This window comes from Oryzias latipes, chromosome 16, assembly GCF_002234675.1.
Source record: "Oryzias latipes chromosome 16, ASM223467v1".
NCBI classification, from domain to species: domain Eukaryota; kingdom Metazoa; phylum Chordata; class Actinopteri; order Beloniformes; family Adrianichthyidae; genus Oryzias; species Oryzias latipes.
The window spans coordinates 5,725,895-5,748,320 of record NC_019874.2 but is presented as its reverse complement, the minus strand read 5'-3'; the positions used below and the strand labels follow the sequence as shown (position 1 = coordinate 5,748,320).

The following is a 22,426-nucleotide window of genomic DNA, read 5'->3' as shown; positions in this document are numbered from 1 at the left end:
TGGATGATGGGAAGTGGAGAGTTGGGCTTACTCTGTGCTTCATGTCAACACCCCCCCACATTTTCTGATGAACTCCTGCCGCTCTGCAGAAACTATGTCCTAGAAAACAACACTGGTTAATTTATTTTGTCTTTTAACGACATAATAATTACCACTGGGAATGCTTTGAAAATAGATCAAAACATGATCCAAGTGGTACTTTATACACAAAGACAGATGTTTCTTTAGAATCACTCAGTGACACTCAAAACACTTGATTTTCACGCTCTTCCACATAGGAAAGGATGGCTGCTTTCTAAATGTCTGTGAACAAAAGATAGCAGCTAATACGAGCTGACTGAATAGAAATGTAAATCCAGAATCTGTACAGATTTAACCAGGAAGAACCCATAATGACATCAGTGTAACAGAAAATCATCAGAATTGTGTTCTGTGGTGTATTCCACATAGTTTATAAAGTTCAATGCTTAAATAGTTCAAATGAGCACTTTTCATTTTAGGACCTTTTAAATACTAAATTAATATCATTAACATCAGCAGGGGTGTATTAACAAACATACTCTGAACAATACTGATAAAATGTTCAGATGAAAAACTGTTTAGTGTGATTCTTCCAAAGGTTTACGCAAAAGCAAACATCATTACTGCCGTGCTGAAAATGAATTTGCTATAAAAAAGCTGATTTTGTTGTCAGGATCTTACTTTTTGGACTCTTGTGCTTAGCAAAACACAATTTCATTTAACTTTTCCAAAACCTTTTCAAATAGAAGGTTTTTTCAATCTGCAACACAGCAACCTGCACATGTCTGAGCCTTGCACATGGGCCACTGTGGTGGCAAGGAATCAAACCATCAAAAACCTACTGGCAGAAGTCCTGGCTGTTCATGCATTGCTGCATGTGTGCAGTAAACATACACAGAAGACTTTTTTCCCCACAATTTCAATTGTGTATGATATTAAACATGTTATAATGATTTTGTTGTCAATGCACTAAAAGAATTTAAGACTCTCCTAAATTCTTGTTATTTTCTGACACAAAGTATCAATTTTCATCAACCAGCCTTTAGTTTAACCATTTTTAACCAGCAAGATGAAGATTTCTACATAGCATAGAGCAGAATTCCACCTATTAATCATGCTGTCATGCTGACTGTGAACGATAATGAGCTAAAGTTGTCACCTTGGCCTGAGTGCAGAGCACACAGAGGAACATCCTCTGTCATCGCCTCAAGGAGACATCCTCAGTTTACCGCCTTATGTTTGTGAGAGTGTGTTTATGTGTGTGTCTGTTTTATCTCTTTTTTTCTCATCTCAATAAAACTTTTGGTTGTATCAGCACAAATTAGCATTGATGGTACCTAGCTAATCTGGCACAGCTGCAGAATGGAGCATCAGGGAGAGGGTGCAGAGCCCCAGCCCATCTGTGGAGGGACCGACTCCGGGTCCCCTGAAAGCAACATCACTTTGGCCTTGTCGGATGGTCCCACCAGTGTGGCTTCCTGTGTGTGTCAATATGTGTGTGAGACAGAGAAAGAAAGGCCTTATTTGTTTGCTTGTGCTGCATTAACTTAGAGAGAACCTTGGCTGTGAAATTGTTAACTGGAATTTGGTGAGCTGCAGTTTTGGTGGATGAGCAATTCTCTAAAGATGCTGCGCCCCTTTAACACTCACACACCTGTGAACAAATTATTTTGCTGTACATGTCTGTTAATTATAAATTTTCACTTCCTCCAGCCTCATTCCAATTTCCCCTCATCAGCTCTTTTATGCAAAATATTGTTCCCCTCAGCACCATTCCTGTCCTGTTCATCTGGCCTCTCACTTTTTACCGAGGATCTGTCATCTGTCTGGCTCTCCAGCGTCTGTCTCTTTCAGCGGCCTGTGCCCTGTCATGCTGCACATCAGCAGCTGTTAGCTGCTTTTATCCAGAGCACGGAGCTAGAAAATGAAGAATGCGCTTTCCATCCTGCTTCACATTAAGGAAAGATCGTTTGACAGGCTTGCATGCCTGTAACATTTGTGATGGATGGTTTTACAGCGACACGTCTGAAATCAGTGAAAGCTGACTTGTCTCCACGTGTTTTGAACCCTAAAAGGTTGGTTCTCATCCATCCTGTTGTGACATTTTTGAAAATTCATCAGCAGTGTGTTAGGAGACTTCTGCCTCTCTTCATTTCCAACAGCGTCTGCTGCCTCAAAACTGAGGTGTGAGTGTTTACTGTCGTTTGCAGCAGGAAGCTATGTCTAAGGGGTGCTGACTTCCCAGCATCTTACGGAGGAAACACAGATTTGAGCTCTGATCGCAAAATCAGAACCAAATGATCACACATTCATGACCATGTTGACAAATACATCTCACAAAATCTATATTTTTTCTTTCTACATAAGAAAAGCAACAAGATAATAGAGGGAATAATGATAAATTGAATATTCCTTGGATTTTTAATTGCTACCAATTGATTTTCTCAGTAAAACCTGCAGAAAATCATATAAAGTGATAGATGTATTTGACTTTTAGATGATAGATGTTCAAATGAATATCTATCTATCTATCTATCTATCTATCTATCTATCTATCTATCTATCTATCTATCTATCTATCTATCTATCTATCTATCTATCTATCTATCTATCTATCTATCTATCTATCTATCTATCTATCTATCTATCTATCTATCTATCTATCTATCTATCTATCTATCTATCTATCTATCTATCTATCTATCTATCTATCTATCTATCTATCTATCTATCTATCTATCTATCTATCTATCTATCTATCTATCTATCTATCTATCTATCTATCTATCTATATATAAAGAAGCAACAACCACAGATTAACTAGAAAAGCAGAGACCTGTGAGCTTCTGAGAGATTGAAACAAATTCCCCTGAGCAAATAGGATTTAAATGACTCCACATAACTCACAAATAGAAGACAGAGAAACAAAAAAACACATCTAAGATGAAAAGAAAAAAAAAATCCTAGTCTAAATAGGAACCTTATCTAGTTCGGGTAAAATGACTCAAAGACCCTCTCCAAATAAAATAATGTTTTTTTTAACATGTTTTGTAACATTTTTCTCATGATGGAAGACATAAATATACTAATTTGAGATTAAACTTGATTTTCTGAGTATCTCTTTATTCAAGCCAGGATGCACGAGGATCAGATAAAACCCCCCCATTCGAAAAAGTTTGGGCAATATACTTCAGCTCACCTCCACCTCATTCTGATGCACTATTTGCAGACTAAGAGGTCCGTCTTTCCTTTTCCGAGCTGGTATCTGCCTCCAAACTGTACGGCTGTGTAGCTCCAGTATTTATTGCCATTTTTGTTGAATGCTAGAGTTAGCTTGGGGTTGTGGGGGGCTGTAAGTTAGAGGGAGAGCGTGGACAAAGGAATGATCCAGACCAACAGTCCCACGCAAAACTCAGAGGGGAATTTTTAATGAACTCCTCCACATAAAAGTTCCATTCAGAATAAAATACACCCTGTGTCGTGGATCCTCCTGCTTCAGCAGACTGAGCTGAATTAAAAATGCAAGAAATCCAATCTGCCATTTCTGCTTTATTAAATTAGAAACATGACAACAACGGTGTGGAAGGCAGTTTTATTTCAGATCTATGCATAAAAATAAAATCCTGTAATTTAAGAACGTTGCAACTAGAGACTGTTATTCAGCAGGAGATGCATCAAATTTCTACTAATAACAAACCACTCTGACAGTAGAATACACCTTTAACCATCATCAAAGCCCCAAATTAAAAAATCTGACATTAAAAATCTAAACATAAATAATAAAAACTCAATTAACTAAAAGAAAATAATCGAAATTATACAAAACACATCATTCATTCAAATTGTTTGCACTTTTCTTCAAATCCAAAGCAGCAGAACAGAGGAACTAAAGGTCTGCTTGTGGCTCCAGAGCCTCATTATGCGGACGCCTGATTTAAATTTGTTTCTCAACTCCAAAGGAGACGAAGAACTACTTTTGCTTGTTGAGCAGAGTGAACCCTGTACGGAGCAGACTCTCACCCTCCTGCTCATTCATGTAATCAGATGCAGGCCTTCATTGGAAGGCAGATATTACAGCATGATTCATTATCTGTGGGGGGGAACTATAAACAACCCCAGTCACCGTCCGGCTCTTCTTCATCCACAGGAGTTCATGTGGTGTTGGGTTAAGGGGAAGGCAACACAAGGCCTCCTCATTTCATTCTTTTCATCTCTGCGGTTTCTCTTCCTTCTTTATTATCTTTCATATTCTTCCTCTTCTCCTCATGCCTTTCTTTATGCAGAATTTGTTTTTTATTTCTTCTCCCTGTTTTTCCAAATGCATCGCTTCAGGAAAATTTGATTTCCACCTCCTTACAAGTCAGTGGTGAGTGTGTTTTAAGGCGTGTGTGCTTGCATACAGGGGGGGTTGCTTGTGCTGGGAGAGTGGGGGGCAGCATTCACCACTTGCCTCATCCTCCTCTTCCTCCTCCTCCTCCTCCTCCTCCATGCTCTCAGACAGAGATAATGGGGGAGCTGATAGCAGCCTTGGAGACTGCTGTGGCTCCAAGCACAGATATGGAGCGATAACGCCTCCACCACCTCGCCGTCGGCACAGTGCACGTGTGTCTTCATATCTGGATCTGGATGTTAGTGTGCAAAAACGTGTGCTCTCAAAAGTACCAGCCTTTGTCTGAGAAAACGCTCAAACTCACATGTTTCACTCAATGTCTATGCTTTTAGCACGTGTCTGTCTTTCAGGGAGTTCCTCACTTTTGTTGTGTGCATCTGTGTTTGTGTTCCTCTTGTGTGTTGAACTGTTTGTGTGTGTGTGTCCCACATCTGCTGCTCTGAAGGAAGAGTGTGTAGCTCTCCTGGTATCTCAGCATCCTCTTTCATCCCAACAGACATTCCTGCCTCCTTTTTATGGCCACAAGAACAGCTGGCCACCCCAGTAGGGCATTTTCACAGAGACAGCTACAATATATGAGCGCATTCACCCACACACACACACAAACACACACACCCACACACACACACAGACAGTGCAGATTTTTACTAAAAAGTTGAGACGCACAAGCTCCTTTCTTTTGGTAATGTATTTTCTGTTACTGTGTTGTGGTTCCATCAGAGTCTATGCCTGAATGACACACTTGTGTGTGTGAGTTGGTCACCTTCAACGCTACAGACATAAGGATGCGTTTCAATCTAACAACACCTTCAACTGAGCGGCACACACTTCCTTTTAGTTTCCCTGTGTGACTTTGATGAATGGCAAAAGGAGATTTTTTTTTGTTATACTTTGCACAGTCTCCTCGTGCGACAATCACATCTTGACAGTTCAAATGAGAAAATGATTAATAGGGCTGGTGATTAACATAATGAGTTATTATCCAGGACAGGTAGAGAAATTTTGTCATCAAGCCAGCCTATATTTATCTTTGCTCACCTATGCACCTGTTCAGCTCATTTCCGAGTTTATTGCATCTGAGATTCCACTGATTCTCCCCGAAACAATGAACATTGTTAGAGGAATGGTTCTTTTGAAAAAGAGAAAAAAATTAAGTGTCCTGCATGTCTGAGGACTTTATTTTACATATTTACTCAGGTTTCTTTCTTTGACAGATGAAAGTAAATATTTGTGAATCATCTCATTCTGGGCTTATACTGTGAGGGTCTAACATCTGTTAAGACATGTTCACAAATATATGAACTTCATGATTAAAAAAACCCAAAAAAGTTTATATTTTTCACCCTAATACAAAATTTTACCCAACTAAGGGTTGGATTTGAAACAAGAAAAATGAAGATAAAGAAGCTGCAGTTTTTCAGACATTTAAGGAGGTGTTCTGCAGTCTTCATGTCTGCATTTTTCAGTGGATTTGTGTCACTTTTTGGAATAACCATAACATTTTCAAATGTGAGACAACAACATCTGCTTTTTTCAACATCATTCTGCAACAAAGAGACCCCACACCAAACACATGCCCTCATGTTTCCATGTAAACATTAAAGACCCACTTTGCATAAAATTGCACTTCTGAGTATTTCTTTATTCAAATTGTGATTAATTAGGAGCAGACAAAAAATGCCATTTAAAAAAGATGGCCACAAGCTTCCTCCATTCTAATCCATCAATTTGTAGATGACTAGATTCAAGAAATTTAGCTTAAAAGTGCATTTGAGAATTAGGATCAGATGAAAAAATGCCATTGGAAAAAGCATGTTGGTGTGACAGAAGCTACAGTCGGCGGGCCACAGGCTCCATGCTCTGCTCCTTTCTGATCATCCACTTGCAGAAAAATAGATCCATGAACGTCTTTGTCTTTTCTCGTCTACGATGGAATCTAGATCTGAACTGTATGGCTGGATAGTTCCAATACTGCTCCCCATTTTTGTTGCAATGCGCAGGCTCACTTACACGCTAATGGTTCCGCCCACAACTCAGACGTGAATTTCTAATGAACTCCTGCCGCCCTGCAGAAGATATGTCCTGAAAAATGACACAGGTTTTGGGCTAAAAACAGCATAATCATAATTAAAAGACCCTCCAAATTAAAAGACATTTGGAGCTTTAGTGCTGTTCTAACTTCTCTTTTAAGGAGAAGCTGTAGGGACTAAGGGCTGGATATCCCTCTGCCCGGTAGGGCAATGACGAGCAGGAGAAATGCATTTCTTCTCGTGGGTGTGTTCTGAAAAGCAAAAGTTTACATTTAAATGTGAGAATGGAGTGTTTTTTTTGGGAAACTTTTAAAGGTTAAAATACCGATGCTGTTAGGTATTTCTGGAACGCTGGCAGCCATGCGCTGACGTAGACGACCGGCGGCTATTCATGACGTCATCGAGTGGTAGTAACTATTTAACTATATAATAAGGATAAATGTAGGGGTAGGGAGAAGCTGCAGAGGTATGGAATGAATTTGAATTCAGCTCAAACTCATCCTCCTTGTGCCACAGAGAAGCTGCATCTCTGCTGTTCATTTTTTCTTACTTCACATTGTTTGTTTTTCTGTGCAAACTGCAGCATGTTAGCAGCTGCTGCTGCAACCAGCAAATTTCCCAGATCTGACTCAAGAAGGTATCTTCATAAAATCAGAATTGACAAAGCCTTTTTGGATAAGAGGTGAAACGTCTTCAATTTTAAAAACCAAGTCCAGATGTCAACCTTTAAACCTACTACTATGAAGGTATCTTTATCATATATTATCTTTATCTCTTTATTAATTTTTACGTGTCGTGTCCTACAGCTGAGCAAGCAGATCAGAGCTGAAGGCCTCCTGTGTTGGACAGATTTTACTGTTACTAAAGGGGTTCATGGATCTTCAATTCAATTGGATTTTATTTATAAACTTAGTGTATATTTGTAGAAACCCCTTTTGCATTTTATGCTAAGTTTTACATTCCACCTGGTTCACATTTTCTGCAAGTCCACCGTCTCAATTGCTCTCTGGTTTTCAGGTCTCTCTGGTCAGGTCATCCGTTCCTTATTTAAGCTAAAGCTCCTGGCAAAAGCCCGATCTCCTGCATTCTGGCTCCATCCCTTACACAACTGCAACACAATACACATTATCTTGTGCAGAGACAATTGCTCAATACAAACATTTTGCTCTAAAGCTGAGAAAAAGATTAAATGAGCTACCTGTCCTAAAATCTTTTGTTGTATTTCTGCAGCCTTGTGCTGCAAAGACATGGTCGCCATGGTCACCAGATTTGTTTCATTCAGACAGAACATCTGTTTCCCTCACCCTCGTTTGTTTTGCAAATGGATTTATTCTCAGACGTCTTCTTTTGTTGAATTCTTGATCTGAATGTTTCATTCTTGGACTCTTGCTTTTTTTTTGCAGAGCTCATTTACAGCTTCAGTCACAAATATACTTATCGAAGTGCAACACATTTGTTTCAGTCTTTTTGTTAATGGCATTTCTTAAATGCTTTTTTTTTTAACAATTACAAATTTTAAAAAAACTATATTTCCGTCCTAACAATTACAGCTGGCCAGGATTGAAACTGGAATATTTTAAAAGCACATAAAATCCTTTAATGCTGCACCTCTCTACCAAGTCATTTTGGGTAAAGCTGTGAGAAATTTCACACAATTACAGCCTTTCCCGGCCCATCAGAGGGCCATCTGTGTGTTTAATAATGAATACTCAATCAATTCAAAGGGTAGAAGCCTGCCCAGTGCTGCCTGCTTGTTTTTCTTTTTTTTAAGGGGGGGTGGTGGTGGTGTTGGGGGGGGGCTGACATGAGGAAAATTTTCTCCTTTTCTTTGTGCTGCAACAAAGAGGTTCTGCCCATGCAGAAAGAACAGCACAGGTTTGACAAGTGTTCTGCTCTGCTGTTCAGTCTGGATTCTGGTGCTGGGCACTTTGCTTCATTGGTGTCGGGGGCAACTGCCCTGTCACTGATCCTCACACACATCCTGGCTTCACTGTGCTACCAAGCCTTGAAATGAACTTATATGTTTATTGTGACGGTCAGATTCAGGAAAAGTGCTACTGAGGTGCAGTATTTGGCAAATGTCCTCACAGAAACACAACGATGCCTGTGCTGCCCTGTGCTGCCCTGTGCTGCCCTGTGCTGCCCTGTGCTGCCCTGTGCTGCCCTGTGCTGCCCTGTGCTGCCCTGTGCTCATGCCTAAATCTGTTCATGAGTCGCCTACGAACTCAAACAAAGCTCAGTCAGCGGCACTACCCACAAGGCCTTGTTCTGGTGAGCCGTATGCGCTTGTATTTTGCTAATGAGCCCATCTAGAGGGACATTTCTAATGGAGGCAGAAATGCAAAAGCACACACAACGGTCTGAGAACGCAACATGCCAACTACACAAGACTAACATTCTCCTCACACAACTGCAAAGCGTCTCCTGAGGAGGACTGCTGCCAGGCATGAAAATGGAGAGCAGGAGCAGCGAGAGGAAGAGCGGAGCAAGAGGTGGTGGAGAGTCGTGTGTGTGGGGGAGGAGATCTGGGAGGTAGGGAAATTATTATTTTTTCTGTGATTCTTTTCCTGTTTTTCTTTTCCTCTCCACATGCTGTTTCGTCCTTGTTGCTCGTGCCGCCACTCCTCGCTCCGCTTTGATAGGTTTCAGCACACTCCACCCTATTGACTGCAGTCTTGGCAAACACGAGGACAAATCAATTAGGCGTTGACTGATAAAGTGTTTGAGCTCTCCCCAACACACATGCATGGACACACACACACATGCACACACACGCACACACACACACACACACATAAACAGCAACGCTACTTCACTAGTTCTTGAAAGAGAATAAGAGCTATTAAAAACTAACTGTAGCACATGATGTGACAGTAATGGCCATAATGGATTGTCGTCAAGGTTCAGACGCCACATAATGTTGTTTATCAAGATGATTGTTGTTGTTTATTCACATTTATTTATCCACACCCCTGCATCGGTTTGACAACCCTTCACCACCTAAACCACAAGCTTAAACACAAACAGACGTCTGCGATATTGAAAGGTGGCCATCTGTCCAATCAGGTAATCGAGTCAATAAGGAGAACTAGTTAAGGGGCAAGGCCTGATCTGGGAGACATTAGCATGTGAATTAGTTGTTGAATCAGTGCCAATGCCAGCAGCAACTGCTGCCAACCAGATGACAGCATTTCTCTAATCGATGGCTTGATATCTATATGGGAACGTAGAGGGGGGGGGGGGGGGGGGGGGGGGTTCAGGGGCCATGCGGCTAAATTTTGATTCAATTTCACACTGAATTTTGCAGCTTGTGTCAGTTTTTCAAATAAATCCAGAGTGAGGGAAAAAAATGACACAAAGAGAATATTAGTTGGAAATTAAAATGATTTTACACAAATGATGTAAAAAAAAAACCCTCAGTGTTTAGTTATAACTCAGTTTCTGCAGTCTGGATTTGTAAGGATTCAGTGGTTTTGTTTTGTTCTTGTTTTTGGTTTTCTTTTTGTCAGTCGCTCCAATTTCAGATTCATGATCCACAGCTGTCTTCAGTTCAGTTAATTACCCTCAGCCTATTTAGCTGTCTTGGTTTCTGGTCATCCTCATCTGGTCATCTGCTCCGCTATATCACCTTTTTGGTAGTTTTGTCATGTCATGTTTTGGTTTTCTGTCACCAAGCCTGGTCTCCTGCATTTTGGGTCCTCCACCAGCAGTTCCTGACAGGATTTGTATTTGGTTTTATTTAAAGTCCCACCCTGACCATCTTTTGATCTACAAAGTGTTCCCAGTGGTCTTTTAATTATGATTATTTTTTTAGCCCGAATCAAAAAACCTGTGTAGCTTTCTAGGGCACAGTTTCTGCAGAGCAACAGTAATTCATTTGAAAGTTTCCCAACTTCCCATCCGTATCCAAAGGGCTCAGGATAGAGTATTTTTGAACGTCACAAACTTTTTTATCAAATGGAATTTTGTTTTGCTCCTGATTCAGTGATTTGAATACAGAAATACTCAGAAAATACAGTTTTAAGCTTGTGTTATTTACATATGTCCTCCATCAACAGAAAAATGCTACACAAACATGTTAAAAACACCAAAAACACAATTTGTATTAGAGTGGGTCTTTGGAGAAACATTTTCAAATTCTCACCCTTACCCTCAAGTAACCAGTTTATACTTTGATGTTTTTCTAATTTGAGTTTTCTAATTTTTTTTTTTTTTTCAGATTTAAATTAAAATGTGTTGCTGATCAACTAAAAAACAGAAAATGAGTTAGAGGAAACAAATTCCAATCAGTGATTCCTCCCTTCTTCAAAGCAAATAATCCGTTTTTCTGTTCTAACTTAAATATTAACATAGAGAGTTAACCGGAGACATAGCAAAGGTATAGTTTAGTGTCTGGCATGTTTGAATTGAATATTGCAAACACATAACCAGGACACACACAAACACATCTGCAAAAAGGCAAAGAGATCCACAGTAGAGTTCTTTAACATGTTTACAATTGATAACATATTTTTTTTAGTTTTTATTGAAATCTGTTTCGACAATCATCGAGGTTATACATGAATTATTGGACTTACCTCCACATTTAAAAACAAAACGAGGTGTGCAAAATTTGAGTTTTAAAGCTAAAGAAACTAAAGATTGTGACTATGAGTTTACAGTTAATATTTTTTACAACATTACGTGAAGTTTGATCCTAACTGTTAGAACCGTAAATCTGATCGGGACATCACAGAAAATGTTGTTATTTTTCTGTAAAAAATAATTTATGGATGAAAGCAACTGTAATTTTTCATCAAACATCTGTAGACCACGCAGAAAAGTGTTTGACCACATGATGATAAATGATGTGTTGCGATTATTAATTTGCTTTTTGCTACCTAATATCAAATGTATTCTTTTTAGTATTCTAGACATGTGTTACTGCATTTTCCAGTCAGATACAATTTATTTTGTGTGAGTTTTATAGTATTTTTTTTTTCTGGTTTCATCAAATTGCATAAATAATCAAATTCATCACATGAGTATATTATCAATAACAAAGCCAGATTTAAGTTTTTTCCCCACTGGATGACCGGTTCCCCAGCGGTACCTGAGTCTGGTTTAATTATTCTTGGGGTGGATGTGGATGTGGGGGAAGTGGCTGCTGGGTCTGCATAGCGGGGGGGTCGCCGTCGTTTAGTAATTCAACAGCATATTTCAGGATGCCACACACCGTACCAGTGGATGTCAAATCACACATTGGTTCTTCATAATTGTTTTGATGAATCATTTCACTGTTTCTGTTTCTTGCTCTCGGCACCCCCTCCCCCCATGTCACCCTCTTGCCCTAAAGCCCTCCCCTTCTTCTCTGACATGATCAAAAGATGTCCAACAGTGACCCCTGTGGTACTCCTAAATGAAACAACTAACACTGCATGCTGCTGTAAGGTGAATACATTTTCCCCCACATCCTCCGTCCAAATGTTACACATTAATTTGTCATTACACCAAAATTTTTAGGTTCTCCATTTTCAAGTTTACCTTTAACATAAACAGAATCCATTTGTAAATTGTAAAATGAATGAAATAAGAAAAATAATCAGCTTCTGAGGTGATTCACAGATAATATAATTAAACTTGTTCTATCAGCTTTAGTGTGTTTAAAAGGAGTCTTTTGCTGCATCGACACAAAATAGACTTGCTTGTATGTCTACTATAACTGGCTTGTCGCTGCTTCCTTTGCTGGTTGCTTTGACAGTCACTATGTTGCACAGAGATGGCTTCCTCTGCAGTTTCTCTCTGTTCCCCTGATCTGATGAGCAGTTAGGAAGCAGGCCGCGGTCCAAAGTGTTGACCTGCAGTCAAACATGAACACGCTTTAGTCACACAGCTCATCAGATGGAGGCTACGCGCTTACACACCGGATCTTATGCAAAATTATTATAGAAACTTTTGTGGCAGAATCGTTAAAATAATTGAATGGGAATGAATATAGTTAGAATTATAGGGTGAAAATATCTCATAATGTTTCAATGAAAAGCATTTTAAATTTCCTTCCTGGGTTTAGCATGGAGAAAGGCAGAAGCAAAGATATGAGTTGAAGTGTCAGAATAGACTCAATCCAGTACACAACAGTTTAAAATTACAGACAAAAAAAATCTTGTTTTGCGCTCAGTGTTTTTTTTCACAATGTAGAAATATTAGCAGACTACAGTCAGTGCATAAAATGATCTCATTTTAATCTCTGCTCTCATCGCACGAGATGACGGACAAAAATCACAAAGAGCTCAAGGTTTACTCCCTAACATTTTAAATGATCCAAATCAAAATGATTACAGCTGGTTATTAAATCTATATGAAACTGAAACATCACAGTGAAATAAAAGTTTTCTATTTCCAAATATAATATTAATAAAGTAATTATTCACTGTCTTCATTTTTCATCTCAGGCACCAATGTGATTTCTGTTCAGGGAGGCAGTTTTTCCTCAGGCGGCAGCTGAAATAAAAATCCCATTTTCACTTAGTGTTTCCATTTAGAGAAAAGATTCATCTGTGGAAATCTGATTGGTCAGATTAGAATTCTAAACATCAGAAATTCAGTCTCTTAATGTTCTGTTTGTCTCCTTCATCAAAGTCCGAAAAACATCTCTGGTTTTGAGTGAAGCTTTTTAAAGATGCTGGAGGACAGAAACCACCAGCGGTTTTTGTTTTCCAATCAGCTGGTCCATCCCTGCCGGCACTGAAGATGCGTCTGAAGAAGGTGGACAGCGACTTTTGCTTTGGAAGCGGAAAGGAACGATTGAAAGGCCACTGAAGTCCCTAATTTTGAGATGTTTGTGTCAGAGGGAGGCTGGAAAACTATGATTTTTGCTCTTCATGCAGGATGTTGCAGATTGGAAACGTAAATGTTTGCTGTTCTGATGCTGCAAAGCCATTGAATATTTTTGCTTTGTTTAATTAACATTTCAGGCGTAATTTTGTTGAATGTTTGCATACACAGCAGGCCTGGATCAACAATAGGCAGCAGCAGTTAGGTGGGTTTAAACAGGCAACAGGGAATTTGGATGGAAAGCGTGCCAAAATGTGTCCACGCGTGACTTGAAAAGACAGTTTCCTCTCACAAACGTGCCACTTTGTTTCCTTTTTGAGGCAAAGACGTGTAAATGAAGCCCTGTTAATTAAGCTGATTAGATGAACAGAAACCTGTTTGATTGGAGGCAGTTGGAGCCCTTCCGCTCTGATGCAGCAGCGGTATTTAACGCCATATTGCCCTTCTGATGGCTGCACCTCAGGGTCATGTTCTGTGACATGGTTGTTGTCCCGGTGCCACCCTCACATGCACACGCCCCTGCGCACACACACAGATCCTTTAAGGGCTTGGCAGACCCCTGGTTCCCCCTCGCTAATCACCGTGTCCCGCGGTGGAGGGGGTGGCGTCCTGCCGAACAGCTTGGTGTTTGTCTGAGATCTCATTTCAGTAATTCATCGTTCGTCTCTTGGGAGCCTGGCTGGCATGGGTGATGCCAAGTCCTCCCTCCTCACCCCCCACCCCCCCTCGCTTTAACCCCACTCTTCCTTTCGTGGCAGCTTTTGTCCTTTTCCTCTTTTTCACTCCCGCTGTTGTGGTTCGTTGTCATGAAAGAGGCTGTGGCTGAAGCCTAGCTGGAGGGCGTACACACATTCACTGTCCTGAGCTGCTCTGATTGCTGCTTCAGGCTTGAATCTGACAGTCTGTTTGTCTTTTTCCCCCCCAAGTGATTTAAAATGAGCCAAAGGAGGGGGCTAAATTAAAATAAAGAAGAATTAATTGTTTTTTGTTGCTTTTTTCTTTTTGAGCCCAAAAAAATGTACCGACAAAAAGTTGCACACAATTATTCCGAACGGTGTCATAAATCAGCTCTCAATAAAAGTTGGTTTGAATACAGAATATACAAAAAGAAAAAAGAAAAAGGTTCATCTGCAGTTTATCTGAATTCCCCACGAAGGAAACATAAGGATTCAGATCCAGTATTGGCCTCCTGCGTAAAACATGGCAGGTTAAATATGTGGGACGCTCTGAGCAGTTTCACAGTACAGAGCTGTCTGAGAGGTACAGATGAACTGCTGCATCTCCCATTTTGTTTATGAGTAAACGGCTGTTGGCGGCAGGCATTTTAAGCTAATAGCTGCTTTAAATAGCTGCAATTAGCAAGAAGCATGAGATATTTAATCACTCTAGACCAATTAGTCTGTAATCAAGTAGTGTCCAAGAGCGAGCACGTTTTTGTCCTCCACTGTTCCTCTGCAAGCAGTCGCCATATATTTCTGTGTGCGGCAGGAAGAGCAGTGATTAACACGCAGGGATATGGGCCCCCGCGGAACTCTGTAATGTGGAGTTAAATCAGAAGGAGAACGAGGCGAGACACCATAGCTAAACCTGTTATTGCAGCTTAACATATGCAGAAGGTTAATTCAAGGCAGAGATGGTGGCGAGCGTCCTCACTTCACGCGTTTGTGTCACACTGAGTCGCTCTAAATTGTGGATCCTCCTCCTTCCACGAGGAAAACAACATGTCCCTTGTTTTTTGGTTGCAGTCATTAGAGTTGAGCTCTGGTGGAAAAGGGATACTGAAACAGAATTCTGTGACACATCACATGGTCCTGGAGAAAACTGACTGATGCACCTTCAGAAAATGCACATCTGTGCAAACATTTGGCTTCAGTTTCATCTCAGTCGTCTCCCTGGATCTGATGCCAGCGATAACGTGCTGAAAGAGGCATTTACGCAGGACCGCTCATGGGGCCGACATGCCTACTGTATCGATTGAGAGTGGAAAACAGGCAGAGCAATGCAGTTTGGCCTCCTTATCAAACTGGATGTGATGCTTTCCCACGATCTGGACCTGAGTGCACACTTGGAGAGGAAGACTGCAGCTAAATGAACTCCGAACTTTTCGACTCAGTCTGTTGGAAAATAACAGCAGAATCCACATGAATCTCTGTCCTGCTGCTCCACTTCTGTCACACACTCAACAGGGATTATTTGCAAAACGCTGCACTGATTATGGCAGAGACACACAGGATGTGCAAGCTAAGAACAAGAAAGTAGAAACTGTGTGTTGACGTATGAATGCAGCAAAGTATATCAGGAGTGCAAACGAATCAGATGTCCGTGAACAGCAACAGTTTGCAGAAACGAAAAAAGACTTGTTATTGTGGTTGCAGCACAGGTCTGCAGTCATGTATCTGCTCTATCACAAAAGGAGATCGTGTTTCCAACGAGAGCGCTCACGTTATAGAATTGGTTTATTGCTCTGTTTCCTTCGAAATTTCTCCCATTTTAAAATTGTCTTTCAGTAAAATAGTGATGACATTTACCACATAACCCTTGTGCTATCTTAGATGACCCCACCCTTGCATTGGCGTGTTGTTTCTACCATGACAAAGGTGGAAAGATTTCTTGTAATCCATGGACACCAGTGAGTTTCACAAATCATTGAAGAAAAAAGGTTTAGCACACTGTCTAGTGGGTCTAGATGACCCAACTCCCAATGTTCAAGTGCCTAGGATAGCACAAGGGTTACAAACCGAGCTTGAACTTTGTACCACAAACAACCATGCAGCGTATAGGACTGCCTGTTAAATGCACTGCCTCCCTTTGTATCTATAGAAATGAGCAGGAGATCCAGGGATGATGTTCTTACAAACAGTGTGGTTTGAGCAGTCGGGCTCCACTGTCTTTAAAGGCCCACTTCGATGAAAATGATGTTTTTATTATTTTTTACATATTCTTTTGGGATTTTTCTCATGATAGAGGACACGGATAAAGAAAATTAGGATTAAAACCACATTTCTGAGAATTTCTTTATTCAAATCCTTGTGAATTAAGGCAGATGAAAAAAATGCTGTTGGAAAAAGAGTCAATTTGTGACGTAGAAAATACACTGGGCAGGCCACAAGACCCCCGCTCCGCTTCATTCGGATGCATTGACACTTTTAGAAGAACCGATTCATGTAGGTTTTTGTTTTCCTCGTCTGAGCTGGAACCTGGATCTAAACTGTCCGGCTGGATAGCTCTCATATTGCTCGCCATTTTTGTTGCACCATGTTAGGCTGGGGTTGTGGGGGGCTTAAAGCTGGCAGGTGAGAGTGTAAACAGAGAGTAATGTAGAGGGGAAAGCGGAGTGGGCTTGCTTTGTGGCAACAGTCCCGCCCACAACTCAAAGGTGAATTTTTAATGAGTTACTGCCGCTCTGCAGGAACTACACAGGTTTTTTTTATTTTTATTTTGGCTAAAAGAAACAATAAATCATCATTAAAAGACCACTGGGAACACTTTCAATGTCCATCAAAAGATGATCGGAGCGGGACTTTAAGCGCATCAGGAAAGTCTGACTGTCTACCTGACCACCTGCGCTTTAACACACTTTTATTTTGGCGGCTCACACACACACTCACTTTTCACATCATGAGGACGGTTCCTGTCAAGGGCATCAAGGCCAGCCAGCGTCTCTCACTGTGGACCATAAACACACACTCTGATGGCTGCAGCAGATAGGGGAGGGCATGCCTTTCAAAGGTGCATGCAGCCCCCACAGGCCGTTTCAGTCATCAGCCCGTCAGTGTTAAACTGCTGCTTTGACCTGCATTCAGCAGGTTGATTTGGAAACAACTAAACGAAGGTCAGGAAGGGGCTGCAGCTTTTTGATTTCAGAAGCAACCATGGTAAAGTCATTCGAGACAGAAAAGCGTTTGCTTAATAAATGCATTTTTTGCTTGCAAGATTATTTTGTAGGAAAGTTAGGAAAGATCAAACCGTTGAACCTTTTTTAGTGTTTCTGCGTTCTTCCTCTTCATGCATAAGCTGAGGCTTTCATAATAATGTTGATATGGTTTTCAGATCTTATCCACACAAACGCAAAACTTTCAGTTCACAGACAATGACTGCACTGATACTTGCATCACAAATGAACAGTTTTTTCTCATCCTACTTATGCCAAGCCTGTGTGATTTGTGTGTCTCTGTGTATTTTGTGTGTGATGGATTTAAGAAAAGCTCAAAAACAAAAAGGCTTGATCTGTGGATCCTGCAAAGCAGGTTTGATGGCTCGATGGTGCAGAACCCCTGCTGTATGTAACTGTGAAAACTTTGTCCTCCTTCACGTTCACATAATTTTCAGTGAATGGACTCAACGGTGTGAAACCGCACCTGCCTTATCATCGTCATCCCCTAATAAACCAGGTGTTCCACTCCAACAAAACGTGAGACGACACAATTCTTCCTGGAAACTTTAATAGTTTTGACAATTCCTCACAAGCCAGTGAAGATCAAGTTCAATAGTGCAGCTGACAGAAATGTACAAGTGCCCTCGCACACTGGCAGGAGGGTGGTGAGGTAAATTCTGTGTTCCATGTCATAAAAAAAGTGATTTTATTTTTTAGAATAAGAATGGCTGCTGATGTTCCCACAAAGAAATCATCAACCTAAAGAGATTTCCTGTCCACAAGGGTCAGGTAACGTTCACCTCTTTCAGCAGTTCATAACCAAAGCTTAATGATTTCCTGGGTCAACCATTAACTTCTCAGGGAGAAGCTCGGTCTGCAAATACACAAGATACAATGTGTTTCAGTGATTATTTGAAATTAGTTAACGCTGTCAAAAATTCTTCTACATTACCTTTTAACATGAGTGCAACAAAAAATCAGATCAAGTCACTTTTATTTATATCCATTCTTCCTAGAATATCAAATATCACAGCGACCCGCCCCTCCCTGCGGGCAGGTCAAAGTCAAACTCCTCACAGTTCACAGATATGAAACAATCCAAGAGAAAACGGAGGAGGCGAAGAAAGTTCCGATGTGGGTTCCAGCAGATTTTTACACGCAGAGAGCTGCTTCAGTGCACATTCAATGCAATCCACCTGACATGCTACATTTTTACCTAGATCAAAACACTGAAAAGAGCTATCCACATGTGAGGACATTATTGTTAAAACACAATATTTACAAAAACAAAGAGAAGGTTTTAATAAAAAATATCTTATAATTACAATAGTTTATTTAAGCATATAGGGTTTTCTTTAATGTACTTTTATAGAACATTTGTGACTCTCTATTTACAATCCTAATTCTTTTCAATCGGAATTGTTCTTCTTTACAATATCAAACAATTGAAGATTCCAGGGAAGACTTCCCTGTTTAACACAACTCATCTATTTGAAACAATAGATGATCAAATCACACAGAACGTTAAGTAAAGCTTTAAACTGGAGTCTATTTAATTTTTTCTTAAGCACATTTCACAAACAGTTTCCATAAAGCTTTTGGCAGATGGGTTTCCAAAAAAAAAAAAAAATCTCAGCATGGAGATATTTTTAGGTTTTAGGAGAGAAATGTGGCAAAAGCAAAGTGAGAGGGAGGTGTTTAAGCACGGAGTCCTTCTTGACTGTACCAAAAAGGGGAAACATTTCTGATGTGAATGGTGGTTTTATTTGGGTTTAATTCCTCCCAGTGGTTTCGCAATCCCCTTGTGATTGTGCCTCCAGTTGGGTGTGAGTCCCTGGCGAAGCATTGCTGGCTTTGGAGCGGCTCTGTGCAGCCTGCACACCTGCGGAGGGGATGAATAGAGGCGGGGGGGTGAGCTGCTGAGCTCCAGACTGACTGGCGCCACCGACAAAACAGAGGCCATGCTTGATCAACAACCCAAAACAAACCAGGTCAAACAACAACCACAGAGCTGCTCGGGCTGTTGGAAAAGGCTGGCGAGGGGCAACCCAAGCTCTCACCGAGGCTGGGAGAGTCTCGCCGCCACTCGCACATGTTTTCACGTCCAGGTGTGCCGGGACTCTGTCACACGGTAAAGCTGGCTCCAAACGCAGCCATGTGGCATGAATGAAATGGCGGAAAGGAAAGAGGAAAGGAGGAGTGGGGAGAAGGCAAGCTGAGGTTTTAACCCACTCCTCCTCTCACATTACTGCACAAGTGACAGTTATTGCACAAAGCGCAGCTGCCTTTGTGGGGGGGTTCAGTTTTTGGTTCCTCTATCACTATTTCACCTGACATCTCCAGGCCTCACTGAAGCACTCTGGAGGTTGTGGGATTACATGGCAGACGGCCTGCAGCATATAAACTGACAGGATTCTCCAACTTTTATGTGGATTTTTATTTTTGTTCCATTTGATTAGAAAATTTTGAATGATTTTAAAAAGATTTAAATAATTGTTTTACTTACCAGTGCAGTTCCCACATCTCAACGGCATAAAACTGAGTCTTCTGGTTTTTTGACTACTGATGTCCTCTAAAAAGAAGCAGAAAAATGTGAAATAGTACAACTCTGCGGGGTGAGGATAACATGGAAGAGCAGACCACAAAAAGCAAATGACACCCAGCAGTACTGCATGCAGTTCCCGCAATAAATTCTCGTTTAGCCTATTGAATGACAAATTGCCCTCATTGTGCGCAGTGGAGTGCACTGCGGGCTGAGGTACTTCACCAATCCCGAGGTGAGGTGGGCCTCTGACACATTATCATGCAAATTATAAACCCGCAATCAAGTGTGGAATCTAAACCCACGGCAAACGCGCGTTTTACGCATGAACCGGCTTCGACGCATAATATGTGTTGCTTTTTCAATTATGTTCTCCTTTCAGTTCCAAAGGGCCCACAACGACACATAACGAGCATGACGCGCAGTCCGAGCGTGGCGCCCGGACAGCCGTCTGTCATGGAGATAAGCGGGCTCCTCCGGTACAAAGGTTTCCGCCGCGGGGTATAGCTTACCTGGTGGTCGACATTGAGCACCGTCAGCGGGGTCCTGTTGGGATTGGAGGCTGCAGGAGGGCATGTTCCGAGCCGCTGTTGTATATGAAGAGCAGGGTGCGTCTCCAGGGCCAGCTGCAGGTCCAGGATGTAGTCTATGACATGCTGGAGGATTTCCACTTTGCTGACTTTCTTATCCTGCGGGATGGTGGGCACCAAGCGCTTCAGTCGGCTGTAGCAGTCATTCATGTCGTACTGCAGGCAGAACAGGTCCTCCTCCTCCATCCTGCACCGGGCGATGTTCAGGCTCTGCTTTGACAGATAGTGCAGCGAGAGCTGGCTGCTGCTGGAGGAGGGGTCCTGGGGGCGGACTGGAGAAACAGCCTTCATCTTAGATCACCAACAGCTCACGGAGACGCGAGAGAAGACAAAAGCGAATGTAAATACGGCCAACAGGGACTGTTGAGTCTGCGCTGCGGCGATGGAAGCAACAAAGACGCCGCGAATCGACGAGAAAAGGCAAAAGTGGGGATTCTGGCGCGTCAACACATTCCGTGGAGCTGCGCTCTTCCTCCTCCTACAGCAGGCTTGGTGTGAACAGAATGAATTGATTTCATAGATTTATAGGGGAGAGGGGAGGCGCCAATCCAGGCGGATGACAGATCAGAGAGAAACGCTGGTCAATCAGCGCCAGCCCGCTGCGCACCGACACGACAAACGAAGGCGTGTCTCCCTCCGCGCGCTGCGGTTCCAGACCCGCGTGAGTCTCTGGCCCTGCGCAAGAGAGATGCATCCTGTTGGGCAGCAAAAACACGGAGCGAAAGAAGCACTTTAATGCAATCCAAATCGCTGAACAAAGGGAGGGAATTGCAGATACCCCATCTGTCGGGTAGAATTTGAAAATAAGACATTTGTTTTAAGGGTGTCCGCCTAAAATTGGTCTTACCTCTACTTGAATTTTTCACCATCAAGCAAAGAAACTCCAGTTTACTTAAAAAGGCCGCAGTGTCTAGTTTTTGATGCGTAATTACGCATGACCTCTGGTACTGTAGTCGTCCTAATCTAAGTACCTGCGCAAATCCTCCCATTTCCCACGCAGGATAGAAAACGAGATTTAAAAAAATCTACATCATTCATTTATAAATTAAATAAAAAAATAAGAAGTTTGGAAATAAAATCCGAACTGTATAATTCCAGAATTTTGTTTTGTATTGTTCCTTAGAATTGACAAATGAAGGCAACAGATGTAACACAAGTGTTAAACAGAGTCAGAAGCGGGTCTACAGGACTGACATTTTTGAAGTTTCCCTTTGTTGCATTAAGTTAAATGTTAGAACAGTAACCTTTTTCCATAGTTGTGGGTTTTTGTGCCTAACATTCCTCTGCACTCCATAACCTCCCTCCCTCCTGCTGCCCGCCACGCACACTGGTTTTATTCATTTGTGTCTTTCTTACTGGAAGACATTCATGCCATCTAAATGTAACCATACAGCATCTCAGCTCCACAAACTTTTTTTAATTGTTGTCAAAGAGTCAGATCTAAAACAGGAGTGGTAATGATCCATTTCACACAGCAAATATAAAATTATTTGACTTATTTTAGTATACATATTCTTTTAAAATTTAATTTAAAAGTCATGTTTTATGCCATGTGCATTGCTTTATGTACAAAGTTTCTGTTACTTCATTAAACATCAACATTTTTTCGCCACAATCTCAAATACTTTATTTTCCTTTTTTTGTCAGACAAAAAAAACTTTCCATTTTCTAAAATGGTTAAAGGAGAAAGACAAGCACAGTACAACAGTTGTTGGGGTACACAGGAAGGTCAATATGAGGACTCAGTGGACATATAGAATCAAAAACAATGCCCCAGTTTGAGCTGAACTTCAAACCTAAATATTAACAAGTAGGATGAAGTATAAAAACTTCAGGACAGCAGCCTTTCTTTATTCCTGTAGAAGTGGTCTCATTTCCTCTGCATTTCTTATGGTAACATATTTGGACCATAACATAAAAGGGGTCTCAGTTCAGTTTTTACACAAACCCTGTGCTACACTTCCTGGGGGGTTACAACTGTGTCTGTACAAAAGCTAAAGTTTGATCAAAATCTGACTATAGTGGCTACAAAGAAACAAACTCAAAGCTAAATAATTGAAACAGAACCGATTTCTAAACATGTCAGAGATGAGACAGACAAAAGGTAGAAGAACTGTGGAGCTGGATGGTTTTAACAGTCCAGTAAGTTACCAAGTATACCACTCC

General features: G+C 41.2%; 1 protein-coding gene across 2 annotated transcripts; it reads right to left on the bottom strand.

Annotated features, from left to right (window-relative positions):
- Nucleotides 1-10,642: 10,642 nt before the first annotated feature.
- LOC101162314 (DNA-binding protein inhibitor ID-4) lies at nucleotides 10,643-20,782 on the bottom strand. Of its 2 annotated transcripts, none has more exons than XM_004077612.4 (3): nucleotides 20,183-20,782; nucleotides 19,635-19,700; nucleotides 10,643-12,278 (listed from the first exon to the last, which is right to left on the bottom strand). In XM_004077612.4, the coding sequence occupies exons 1-2, from the start codon at nucleotides 20,549-20,551 to the stop codon at nucleotides 19,653-19,655; spliced, it is 417 nt and encodes a 138-aa protein (XP_004077660.1). In that variant the 5' UTR covers nucleotides 20,552-20,782; the 3' UTR covers nucleotides 10,643-12,278; nucleotides 19,635-19,652. The 2 variants fall into 2 exon arrangements, with proteins under 2 accessions (XP_004077660.1, XP_004077658.1); XM_004077610.4 differs by lacking the exon at nucleotides 10,643-12,278 and adding an exon at nucleotides 17,680-19,010 and having other exon boundaries at nucleotides 20,183-20,776.
- Between the last annotated feature and the right edge of the window lie 1,644 nt (nucleotides 20,783-22,426).

Bases quoted from the DNA above. Each gene is read 5' to 3' on its own strand.
- LOC101162314 (XM_004077612.4), bottom strand. From the start codon at position 20,551: ATGAAGGCTGTTTCTCCAGTCCGCCCCCAGGACCCCTCCTCCAGCAGC. The intron at 19,701-20,182 runs GTAAGCTATACC...GCTTCTTTTTAG, and splicing joins TGCTCAATGTCGACCACCAG to AGGACATCAGTAGTCAAAAA.